Source organism: Capra hircus, chromosome 11 (genome assembly GCF_001704415.2).
Source record: "Capra hircus breed San Clemente chromosome 11, ASM170441v1, whole genome shotgun sequence".
Lineage (NCBI taxonomy): Eukaryota > Metazoa > Chordata > Mammalia > Artiodactyla > Bovidae > Capra > Capra hircus.
Genome location: NC_030818.1, coordinates 74,855,121 through 74,867,564, shown reverse-complemented (window position 1 = coordinate 74,867,564; position 12,444 = coordinate 74,855,121). Strand labels below are relative to the sequence as shown.

The 12,444-nt window shown below is 35.0% G+C and overlaps 1 protein-coding gene across 2 annotated transcripts in view; it reads right to left on the bottom strand.

Annotated features, from left to right (window-relative positions):
- ATAD2B (ATPase family, AAA domain containing 2B) overlaps positions 1-12,444 on the bottom strand; it is a 127,355-nt gene that overhangs the window by 42,777 nt on the left and 72,134 nt on the right. For both annotated transcript variants that reach the window (XM_018055586.1, XM_018055587.1), the window contains exon 18: positions 8,737-8,923. In XM_018055586.1, the coding sequence (XP_017911075.1) occupies positions 8,737-8,923 (187 nt within the window). The remainder of the gene's footprint in view (positions 1-8,736; positions 8,924-12,444) is intronic.

Below are 12,444 nucleotides of genomic sequence, written 5' to 3'. Positions count from 1 at the left end.
CCTTAATTTCCAGAAAAATTTAAAAATGCTACTAAAGCAAATTTCCTTTTTAACTCCTTATTCTATTTTATCTCTGAATGTTAAAATAAACTTTTATATTTTCCTTAAATAGTCAACCTATCCTAATCCTCCTGTTTTGGAACGAAATTTCAAAAAGAACAGACTCTGAGGATAGTATTTAAAAATTGATTTAAAAGTTTAATCATATTGTGTGTGTGTGGTTTTTTTTTTTAATGTAAAGTCAGCTCTTCAGCAGTTTCCAGGTAATTTTAGAAGTTGTAGAATAAAATAGTTGTGGTGGTTTAGTCGCTAAGCCATGTCTGACTCTTTTGTGACCCCATGGACTAAAGCCCTCCAGGCTCCTTTGTCCATGGGATTTCCCAGGCAACAATACTGGAGTAGGTTGCCATTTCCTTCTCCAGGGGATCTTCCCAACCCAGTGATCAAACCCGGGTCTCCTGCATTGGCAGGCGGATTCTTTACCACTGAGTCACAAGGGAAGCCCCATGGAATAAGATACACTCTGTGAAATCAATTAATTAAATATTTCATAGGAGAAAAATAAAGCCTAGTTTTAGTGAAGCGGCAACTGTCTTGGGAACAAGTGATGCCATTTGATAACTAGAAAAATACTCACCTATAGGGTGTCTTGGATTGGTGGATGTGCAAGGTGTAGTAGAAAACAGAAAAACTGTTATAGAGAAAAAAAGACAGTAGGCCAAATTACTGAACCAACCGTTTCAAAATACCTCTGACATGACCACCACTCTTGCACAAACAAATGAACGAACACCAGTGTATGTGAATGTTCATTTTGATTCTTTAAACAATATACTTCTGGCCTCTTCCTCTCCCAGACATCATAGTCCTATATATAACTTTTTAAATTTCTTTATTTGAAAAAAAAAACCACAAACTATTTTCTCTGAGTATTGATGATATGAAAGGCAAAAATTGGGCCTTTCATGCAAGGAAGCACTAACAATATAAACTACACTTGTATTTATGAGTCCTTAGATCAAAAACTAAATTTCAAATCAGTACACTAGATACCAAATTAAAATGTTCAGTGCATGAAAATTTACTGTATCTTTAAAAAATTAAGAATATACAGCCTATAACAAGCCACTTTAAAAACTGAAAACTAGAGTAATTTTAAATGCAAAGGTACATGAAGCAGAAAGCTCCAAGCCAGTACAGTTTCCACTTTTCTAAAAGGGGCTACATGAGAAAAACAACTTCGTATCATCAATAAATTTCCAGAATTTGTCTTGGTCACTTTACAATATTATGAATGTACTAAAATTATAAGACATAAGTAAAAGAAAAATCTTGGTGGCTAATTTATTCTCAATTTTTATAAAAATTAAAAAGTACTATTTAAATAAGTTTAATTCCTTAAACCATGATATCAAAAAAAAAGTTAAAATAATACTATGTCTCCATTATCAATAACTTTATTCCATATATGTCACCTATTCCATTTTGAGCATCTCTGTGAAAATAAGGCACTGCCTGAGGTTTGAAGATTCAGGATTCAAGAAATAAAAAGCCCAATTTCTTTGCAAGCATATAAAATCAGCCTGTTAAAAAACCCAGCTATTCTAGAGTTTCTGAACAATGGGTTTAATACAAATCAACATTTCTTGAAAATTAAAACACCCAAGTTCCTTTTCTGATATTTTCACTGCTAAAAACTTCAATAATTTCAGTAAATGTGACACAATCTGGGCCAGGATAATTTAATTGGTTTACAACTCCAAGAAAAAAAAAGTGCTATGGCAAAACACAGATGTGTTAGCCATGTACACAAACACAAGAGCTTCCCCAGCATACACAGAGCATTATAGAGAAACCTAGAAATCCTCTTTCACAAACACAAGGGCATCCAAAGTATATACACAAGTAAGTATATTAATTCCTTAATGCCACATAACCAAAACAGATTTTCCCTGAGAATTTCCAGATATAATTTCTTTCTGGGGAAAAATAAATACTAAAATTTTTACCCTCCAAAAAACCTTACTGACCATGTGAAATTACTCGTAACAACATACAGTACCCAAACTCCAAAGCTTTTGACAGGTTATATTTAAATTTATCGACTCAGTTATACCTCGATAGTAATGAAAACAATTAAGTAACACATTCATCAATCACTTTTTCCCTAAATCAGCAATGGAAATAATACAAGAGGGAAAAAAAAAAATCTGAAAAAGTCAGTAAAAGGGACTCAGAGTTGTTGCAATTTTTAAAACATTTTATTTTTAATTGGAGGATAATTACTTTAATATACTGTGATGGTTTCTGGCATACATCAACAACATGAATCAGCCATAGGTACACATGTTTCCTCCCTCTTAAGCCTCCCTCCCACCTCCCTCCACATTCCACCCCCTAGGTTATCACAGAGCACCAGCTTTGAGTTCCCTGAATCATATGCAAATTCCCAATGGCTATCTATTTTACATATGGTAGTCTCTATGTTTCAATGGTACTGTCTCAAATCATCCCATCTTCTCTCCCAGCTTCTGAAAGTTCTCTATGTCTATTTCTTCACTGCTGCCCTATAGATAGATTCATCAGTACCATCATTCTAGATTTCATATGTATGCATTAATATACGATATTTGTCTTTCTCTTTCTGATTTACTTCACTCTGTATAATAGGCTCTAGATTTGTCCACCTCATTAGAGCTGCTATTTTTTAGAGAGTGTTAACACAGTAAATCTTTTACTGCGGATACTGACATCTCCAGCCTTGCTGTAGGGGCTCAATAATTACTTGTGAACTGACTGGGACAACCACAAATCTTCCAGGCTACATCAGTTTCCATTCTCCTACCCTCAGAATCTTTGGAAGACTATGAAATGCTAAGTAAAATACATACAGACATGCTCACACACAGAGCTACTTTATGAACTCTGGCAATTGTTTCAGTTATAAATGTCAAACTACTGTCCAGTAATCAGCAAAAACAGCAGTCCCCAACTTTTCCTCAAACCTTTTTGGCACCAGGGACTTTTTTGGCACAATTTTTCCATGCGGGGGGCAGGCGGCGGGCCATGGATATCGAGATGATTCAAGTGCATTACATTTACCATGCAGCTGCTGATCTGACAAGAGGCTTAGCTTAGGCAGTAATGCCAGCAATGGGCAGCAACAGTAAATACAGATGAAATTTTACTCACCTCCTGCTGTGCAGCCCGGTTCCTAACAGGCCACAGACTGGTACCAGCTATGGCCCTGGGGTTGGGAACCCCTGAGCTAAAACTCTATTTCTAAGTGTTTATTTACTGAAGACTTAAAATAGTAACAACTGGGATGCACATTTAAAGTGCAGGTTTCTGGGCTCATCTCAAATTTCATGAATCAGAATCAGCCAGAGAATCAGAAATTTTAATAAGCACCCCCAGGAGATTCTCATTCTCATTAAACTTTAAGAAACAATGAGAAAACCCTCCAGCAGAAACTAACTCCTCTACCACTTTTCATGCAACTGATAAAATTAATCAATAGCTGAGGCATTTGGAGGAAGAAAAAGTTTTGTCATTTATCTGCTGTGTGTGGATGTTCTAAAGAACAAGCATAAAACTTAACATGATCCTCATGGCATTAAGAAATATGAAGTAGGGCTCTTCTGCCCCTTCCATCTTAACACACATAAAAACAAACCTTTAAAGGTGATTTAAGACTTCTTTCCTTTAAAACTACCTGTCACATTCATGTTGCAATATTAAACAACCCAATTTAATTTGCATTACACATCTCAGAGGCAGAGGTAAAGAAAATCACAGAATAACTTGCCACAGATCAAACCCTTATATTCCACATCTATTTAGAGATAATCTTGTTTACAGAAGGACCAGCTACCAAGAGAAGTAAACCAAAAGGGAAGAAAAGAAAGTGAATATAGGTAAGAGAAGGATAGAGAAAAGGGATTTTTTGTTTCTCTTTCCTCAGTATTTTGGCACTTAGGTACTCTTTCTCCATAAGGCTTTTTTACCTACTTATACCCAGGCTTGTCAATCTCTTAATTTCTCAAATTAAGAAAAAACTCTTCAGTTCCATTATATAATAGTCTATTTTTGAAAAGTTTTCTGGAAAAGACAGTAGTATATTTTATTATCATAAATAAAATATGTACTTAAAATTCAAAGTCAGGGATTAACTGGGACAGTTTATGTGGTGTCTGGTCAATATTCAATGAAAGTCTCAGCTTCAGCTACCAGGACTATAAAATTGAACCAGTGTCTGGGCAGATTAGACATCCACGCGTTGGTCACTCAAGAAGAGGCTGCACTTCCAACCCAAAAGCTCATAGGTGAAAGCAGAGATGAGCTGTCTTGACCCACTAGATGCAATGGAACATAACCCAAAACCCAGTGGGTTTTGTTGTTTTCCACTAACAAGTGACACTTCTCTCCACCCTCCTCACCAACATGAAAAAAAAAGTATCAAAAGCCAAGATATGTGAAAGAGATCAAAGAACATGCGGTTAGAATTCAAATTTAGCCCAATGATGCCAAGCAGGATTCAGGAAAAAAAAAAACCTGAGGATCCCATAAGATCAACATACAGTTTACTATGTATTTCCTAAGTATTTCCTTACCTAACATGAAGCCAGTATTATGGCTGTAAATATACACACACGTTAGCCATAAGGAACAACTAACTAGACAGAGAATACCCTCTTCACTTTGAAAATGTTCTACCTTCAAAGTGATTTTATCTTTCAGTTTGCCTGAAACTTTCAAATACACAAGTAAAAAGAAAAAAATTTCTAAACTATATAGCAGAGTGTAAACCAAAATGACAAAGTTTACTCATTCCCCTAATCCTCCAAATTCCTTCCCCCAAACCAAAACAATTATTTAACAGGTTTTTTTTGGGGGGGAGGGGGAGTGTAATTCTTGGATGAAATTTCTACTTATATATAAACATGGACATATATTTTTTAAGTTTTTTTTTAACACAAAGAAGATCATACTTAGATTGATTTATAATATCTAACAATAAGGAGACCACTAATAGCTCCTTCATCTTTCCACATCAGCCTATATAAATCTTTTACCTCACTCTTGTTAGACTTCTTAGTATTTCTGTTCCTATACTTTAGCCAGTCCACCATAAAAAGGACATTTAGTTTGCTTCTTTTTGTCTTATGCTAATTCTACACAATACTTTGATGAATACCCCTGTACATTCAAGAGTGAATACTTATAGCTAATGTATCTTTAGGAAATGTTTCTTAATGTAAATTTCCTGGGTCAAAAAATAAATTTACATTTCCACTCACCAAGTATGAGTGCTCACATATCCAATATTAAGTTTATCAAGCTTTTCATTTTCACAAGTCTATAGTTGTTTAAAATAGCATCTTTCTGCTTTAACATGCTTTTTTTCCACTTATAGGTAAGACAAAGAATCTTTTCAAAATTTTATTGGTTGCATTTGCCACTTTTTTCTCCCTATAAATGGCATGCTCCTATTTTCCCAATTCTTATTAGGTTGTTATCCTTTCTTCTTCCTGATTTTAATATGTTTTTGTACAGCTAGGAAACTTGTTCTTGACAGGTGTTACAAATACAAATCTTTGCCAGGTTATATCTATTAATTTTATTTAAAGAAAAGTTTTTTGTCATGAGTAATTTAAAAATTTTATAAAGTCAATTTTGTTCTTATTTTTCTTGGCTTCTATATATTGCTTTGAAATTACTTTCCCATATCCAAGATAATATACTACTCTTGTGAATTATCCTAACACTTTAATAGTTTCATTAACAATCTAGAATTTACTGGGCCTAAATTTTAGGCAGAAAATCCAGTTTTTCTTTTTCCTTCATAGAGCCAGCCAGTTTTCTAAGACTATTTATTAAATAATCTATCTATTCTAAGATACAGAGCTTCCCTCGTAACTCAGTCGGTAGAGTCTGCCTGCAATGCAAGAGACCTGGGCTTGATTCCTGGATGGGGAAGATACCCTGGAGAAGGAAATGGCAACCCACTCCAGTATTCTTGCCTGGACAATCTCACTGACAGAGGAGTCTGGCAGGCTATAGTCTATGGGGTCGCAAGAGTTAGACATGACTGAGCGACTAAGTACACACACATTCTAAGAAATCAAATGTTATCATCATCATATACTTAACATCATCAGACACTAAATTCTATTTCTACACAGGCCTAAGCATGATTTCTCACTTTTGTTCCATTGTTTGTCAGTCTACTCCTGCACAGGTACAAGTACTGTATTATCACAGTTCTACTACATCTGTTGGAGAAGGAAATGGTAACCCACTACAGTATTCTTGCCTGGAAGATCCCATGGACGGAGAAGCCTGGTAGGCTACAGTCCATGGGGTCGCAAAGAGTCTGACACGACTGAATGACTTCACTTCACTACATCTGTAAACATCTGGTAGGGATATCTCATTACAGTTTCTCCTTTAGAATTCTCCTTGCTATGCTCATATTTAATTTCTAGAGAAAAAAAAAGAGCCTTTTTTTTTTAATGTCTCCTCTTAAATGTTGGAGGGGGGATTATTATTGAGATTGCACTTAATTTAGAAAAGAACTCATGGCTCTCCAATGTTGAGTCTTACCAGTCACTAGCTGTATGTAGCAGTAGAGATAAACAGGATGGTAGCTGTCATTGTTGGGTACTGTATGCCAAGACTATTGGATGAGCTTGTTTCAATAATCAAAATAACCTTACGTGGTACCATTATCTTTGTTTCATAGATGAGACAATTGAGGCTCACAGAGGTTAAGCAACGTATCTGCTGCTGCTGCTGCTAAGTCACTTCAGTCGTGTCCGACTCTGTGCAACCCCATAGACAGCAGCCCACCAGGCTTCCCCGTCCCTGGGATTCTCCAGGCAAGCACACTGGAGTGGGTTGCCATTTCCTTCTCCAATGCATGAAAGTGAAAAGTGAAAGTGAAGTCGCTCAGTCGTGTCTGACTCTAGTGACCCCACAGACCGCAGCCTACCAGGCTCCTCCGTCCATGAGATTTTCCAGGCAAAAGTACAGGAGTGGGGTGCCATTGCCTTCTCCAAAGCAACATATCTAAGGCCACAAAAATACAAATACATTGAGATTTTAATCTGTGCAATATGATTTGAGTATACACTTTGAATCATAGTAAATATAAATGAGGTATGCCTTTTCACTTATACAGCTGTCCTCAAGTGACTTTTAAGCTTTCTTCTTTTAGGCCATACAAATTAATTGTTAATTCCTATGTAAAATTAGTTGCTATTAATATTTTAAATGGGACCTCTCCTTTTATTATGCAGTTGACCCTTGAACAGGTAGGGGTTAATCTGTGAATAATTTATAGCCAGGCCCTCTGGATTTACAGTTTCTCCACATCCACAGATTCAACCAACCACAGACTTTGTCGTTTTGTAGTTACTGCTGAAGAATATCTGTCTATAAGTGGACCCATGCAGTTCAGCATTAACTTTGAAATTATCCACCTTACAGAATTCCCTTATTGGCCCTAATTGTTTTTTTTGTTAATACTATAATCATATCATTGGCAAAAAAAAATTTTTTTTGGTCCACACATACACATGTAGCTCCATCTTTATTTTAATATACTTAGAACTGTTTAGAACTGTTAAGTAAAAGAGAAGTAAATCTGACACTATTGGCCACCTGATACGAAGAGCTGACTCATTTGAAAAGACCCTGATGCTGGGAAAGATTGAAGGCAGGAGGAGAAGGGGACGACAGACGATGAGATGGTTGGATGGCATCACCGACTCAATTGACATGAGTTTGAGTAAACTCTAGGAGTTGGAAATGGACAGGAAGGCCTGACATGCTGCAGTCCACGGGTTTGCAAAGAATCGGACATGACTGAGTGACTGAACTGAACTGACTATGAACTATTTTTAAAAATCTATCTTCCTGCAAGGTGCAGAATGGTTGTCAGTTAGATAGTATATGCATTAAATATATATGAACTATAACTGGAGGGAAATAAAAAACTGTGCAATGCTCTTAAGTGTTACTACTCAAGTAGTCATCTCTAAAAATAAGCTAAATGTCAAAGAAGAAGATGACACTCAAACATTTAATGAGTACTTACTATGAGGTGGGCACTGTGTCAGAGACACAGAAATGGTGAAGACATGGTCCCTTGGTTCAAAAAACTTATTCCCTTAGCCCCTAGTTCCAACATGACACACTTGTAATAAATTCACAGTTATATATTAAAACGTCAAATTGCTTCATAAGCTAGCAAAGATAAAGTATTGGAAAATTAAATTGATTATTGATTGAAATTGACACTTGATTATTAAAACAAATACAAATTTTTAAATTGCTATCAGTTTTCTAAACTAATTTTAAATCTTGGCTTTCTCAAACTTGATATTATCTCCCTTACTATGATAAGGCTCTTAAGTACAGACAGAAGTTTAAAAAGTCTCTGTAAAAAGGGTCAAAAAAAGGCAAAAAGAAGTTCCCTTTCTATACTGTTTAATATAGCTTTAATACAAGAAATAGGATTATTAAAATGTCAGAAAAAAATGAAGTATCATGGGAAAAACTGATCTCATTTTAAAAAACAAAAAGGATCTTTTGCCTTAATATTAGAATGCTAACAACCAACAAAAAGTTAATATTTATATTACTGTTCTTGGAAAAAAATTTATCTATCAAACACTACTGTGATATAAATAATAAGAAAGTTGGAAATACTCTGATATAGTGCAAACCTACCTGTGCACATGATTCTTCAGGTGTTTTGGCACTAACGGAATAAAGTGCTGGGAGATCTAGTCTATGCACAGAGAATTTTTCTAGAGTGTGCAAAAGTGCTGGAGCAAGGTGAGAAGTTTGACCTGAGCCTCGTTCTCCAGACAGCAATAATCTTGGCCTGTAAGAGGTTGGCTGATGATATGGTGACCTGCAATATACATAAGATATAATTATTATTTCAAAACCATACACTCTGAAGATCAATATGAAATATTAGGAAAATATTTACATAAAAGAACGTAATGCCAAATTAATAGAGCTTTTTCTTCTCTCTCACTTTTTAAGTATAGTGAATCATTTTTTCATTAATTACAGTTTTAAAATATTGATCTCTCTGACCATATTAACAACAAAGACATAAAAGTATAAAAATCCATTCTGAAAGAAAGTCAGAATACCTGGGTATTCATCTTCTCATACTACATATATTAACTTGGAAAATGCTTCAGATACTAAGTATGATCCAGTTATTAATTATCCAAGGTCAAATGTTAAGAATTCTACTTCTCCAACAGAGATACACATCTAAAGATTATTCCAAATGTAGGGCTTTCTTTATTAATGATTTCTTTCTTTATTAATGGTAGACTTCATACATATTTTACAATTTTTAAAATAGAAAAAAAAAAGCAGGACTTCTTCAGTGGCAGCAATTTTGTTTCTAGGCCAATAAAAACTGTTCTTAACTTAGTAGATAACATCTAAAGCCCTACACCAGAAAAGGCCAATTTAGGATAACATATTACACCAAAATCAACTTGTATTTTCAAGATTCTACAGCACCACTAAAAAGATAAATGAAACAAGTTTATCTAATATCACTGTACATAATGCAGGAAATTCTAAGCAATGCGATAATAATAAAGCAAATTTTAAAATGGAACTAATGGAAAGAAATAGGACAAACACTGTTACTTGTAAAGAACATGATTATACACTAGAAAATCCAAGAGGATCAACTCATCAATGCCATTGCCTACCACCAACAAAATAACAAGACTGAAGATGGAAACAATTTTCCTAAACACCATCAATAACCAATATAAAAAAGGAAAGAAGATTCTATTCACAACTGTAAAAATACAAATGATAAACAATACTAAATACACAAATCATAAACAACAATAAAAAAATCTAAACAAGACAGATGCAGAACTACTTGGAATACATCATGGGCCTGAATACAGATATCAAATCTTCCTATGCATTTACGCCTAGCTATTGTTAACTACAAGGCAAAGGCTACCCACTCCAGTGTTCTGGCCTGGAGAATTCCATGGACTGTAGAGAATACAGTGGATTGTAGAGAATACTATACAGTGACTGTATAGGCCATGGGGTCACAAAGAGTCGGACATGACTGAGCGACTTTCACTTTCACTATTGTTAACTATGGTTAGTTTATGGTATTTTATAGATTTTTTAAAATGCAAATCAAAAATCCCAAAATAAAATTTGATGCAGGAGATTTAAAACTTCCTTGCAACATTATCTGAAAAAATAATCAAGTAAAAATATCAAGTGGAAAAGTGTGCAAGCTTCAATTTCAGAACATTTAAACCTATTTTAGTAACTAGCACTTCATACAGATTTCTTGTTTAATTTTCTTAACAATTCTATGAAATACATAAGTCTCCTCTTACTAAATAGTAACAAACCCAAGGCTCAGAGAAGTTCGCTATAAGATTATACAACCTGGTGTCCATATAACTGCAAAGCCCAGGTTCTAAAACAGTACATTAAGATGTGCCTTACTTTATACTGACACATAGTACAGAACAGAATAACAGAATGTATAATACACCAGAGAAAAGAAACCCTGATTAGTGGAACTTAATAGCAGCCCGGAAAACAAATCACAGTAATTGAAAGAATTTTATATAAGATAATAAGCATAAAGATAAATGTAACAAAGATGAACCATAACACAAATATTGTTTTAAAATAGGAAGGATACAGATCCTCATTTCACAGAACAAAATGAATTCTAACATAGAATTAAAAAAACAAAGGTTCATGTATTTTTAATTCATAAAAATCTAAACACATTTGTTATTCAAAAATTACATCTGAACTACAATCAGACATCACCTCACACTGGTCAGAATGGCCATCATCCAAAAGTCTACAAACAATAAATGCTGGGGAGGGTGTGGAGAAAAGGGAATGCTCTTGCATTGTTGGTGGGAATGTAAATTGATACAGCCACTATGGAAGATGGTATGGAGATTCCTTAAGGAAACTAGGAATAAAATCACCATATGACCCAGCAATCCCACTCCTAGGCATATACCCTGAGGAAACCAAAACTGAAAAAGACACATGTACCTCATTGTTCATTGCAGCACTATTTACAATAGCTAGAACAGAGAAGCAACCCAAATGTCCATCGACAGATGAATGGATAAAGAAGTTGTGGTATATATAAACAATGGAATATTACTCAGTCATAAAAGGAATGCATTTGAGTCAGTTCTGATGAGGTGGATGAACTTAGAACCTATTATACAGAGTGAAGTGAGTCAGAAAAAGAAAGATAAATATTGTATTTTAATGCATATATATAGAATCTAGAAAAGTGGTACTGAAGAATTTATGTACAGGGCAGCAATGGAGAAATAGGCATAGAGAACAGACTTAGGGACTTCAGGAAAGGGGAGGAGAGGGGAGGAGAGGGTGAGATGTATGGAAAGTATAACATGGAAACTTACATTACCATATGTAAAATGGATAGTCAACGGGAATTTGTTGTATAGCTCAGGAAACTCAAACAGAGGCTCAGTATCAATCTAGAGGGGTGGGATGGGGTGGGAGATGAGAGACTGATTCAAAAGCGAGGGGATATACATGTGCCTATGGCTGATTGATGTTGAGGTTTGACAGAAAACAAAATTCTGTAAAGCAATTATCCTTCAATAAATTTTTTAAAATTACAATCTGAACCAAACAGCAAACAATCAAATAAGATAATTAAATTTTCCATTAACAGGACTGATTTTAACGCATAAAGAGCTTATATGCACAGTATTTTAACCAAAAATACCTTCTTATACAAAGGACATAGACAATTCAAAAAGAAAACAGAAAGAAGTACCTTTTTAAAAATGATCATTCATTGAACAATTTTTGACTGCTTCCTATGTTGAATGCCTTGGCCTAAAGTATCCATCAATACACTGTTACTACAGAGATCATGACTCAGTGTATTTATTGGAAAAAGGAAATAAATTAATAAGCAACAACCTTTTAGTACATGGTGCTATTAGAGACCCACAGATAGCTTTCCTGAAAAAGCGCTACGGAGCACAAAACTCCAACAGATCAAAGGCAGAAAGCATGAATTTCAAGAAATACAAACAGGATGTACAAAGGAACAGAGGCCAAAAAAATCTCTTGGCTCTTTGGGGTAGTGGATATAGTTCATTACAGCCAGCTTCTTTCAAGGTTTTAGGACAATGTAGGGGTAAAGATATTGAGGTAAGGGAGGGGAATTGGGAAAGAGAATCAGATTGCAAAGGGCTATGATAGGTTCTCTAAGCCATGTTAAAAGCCATGTCCTCACTGAAGACAATGAGGAAACATTAAGATGCTTAAGTAGGGCTTTCCTGGTGGGTCAATAGTAAAGAATCTGCCTGCCAATGCAGGAGACACATGTTCAGTCTCTGATCC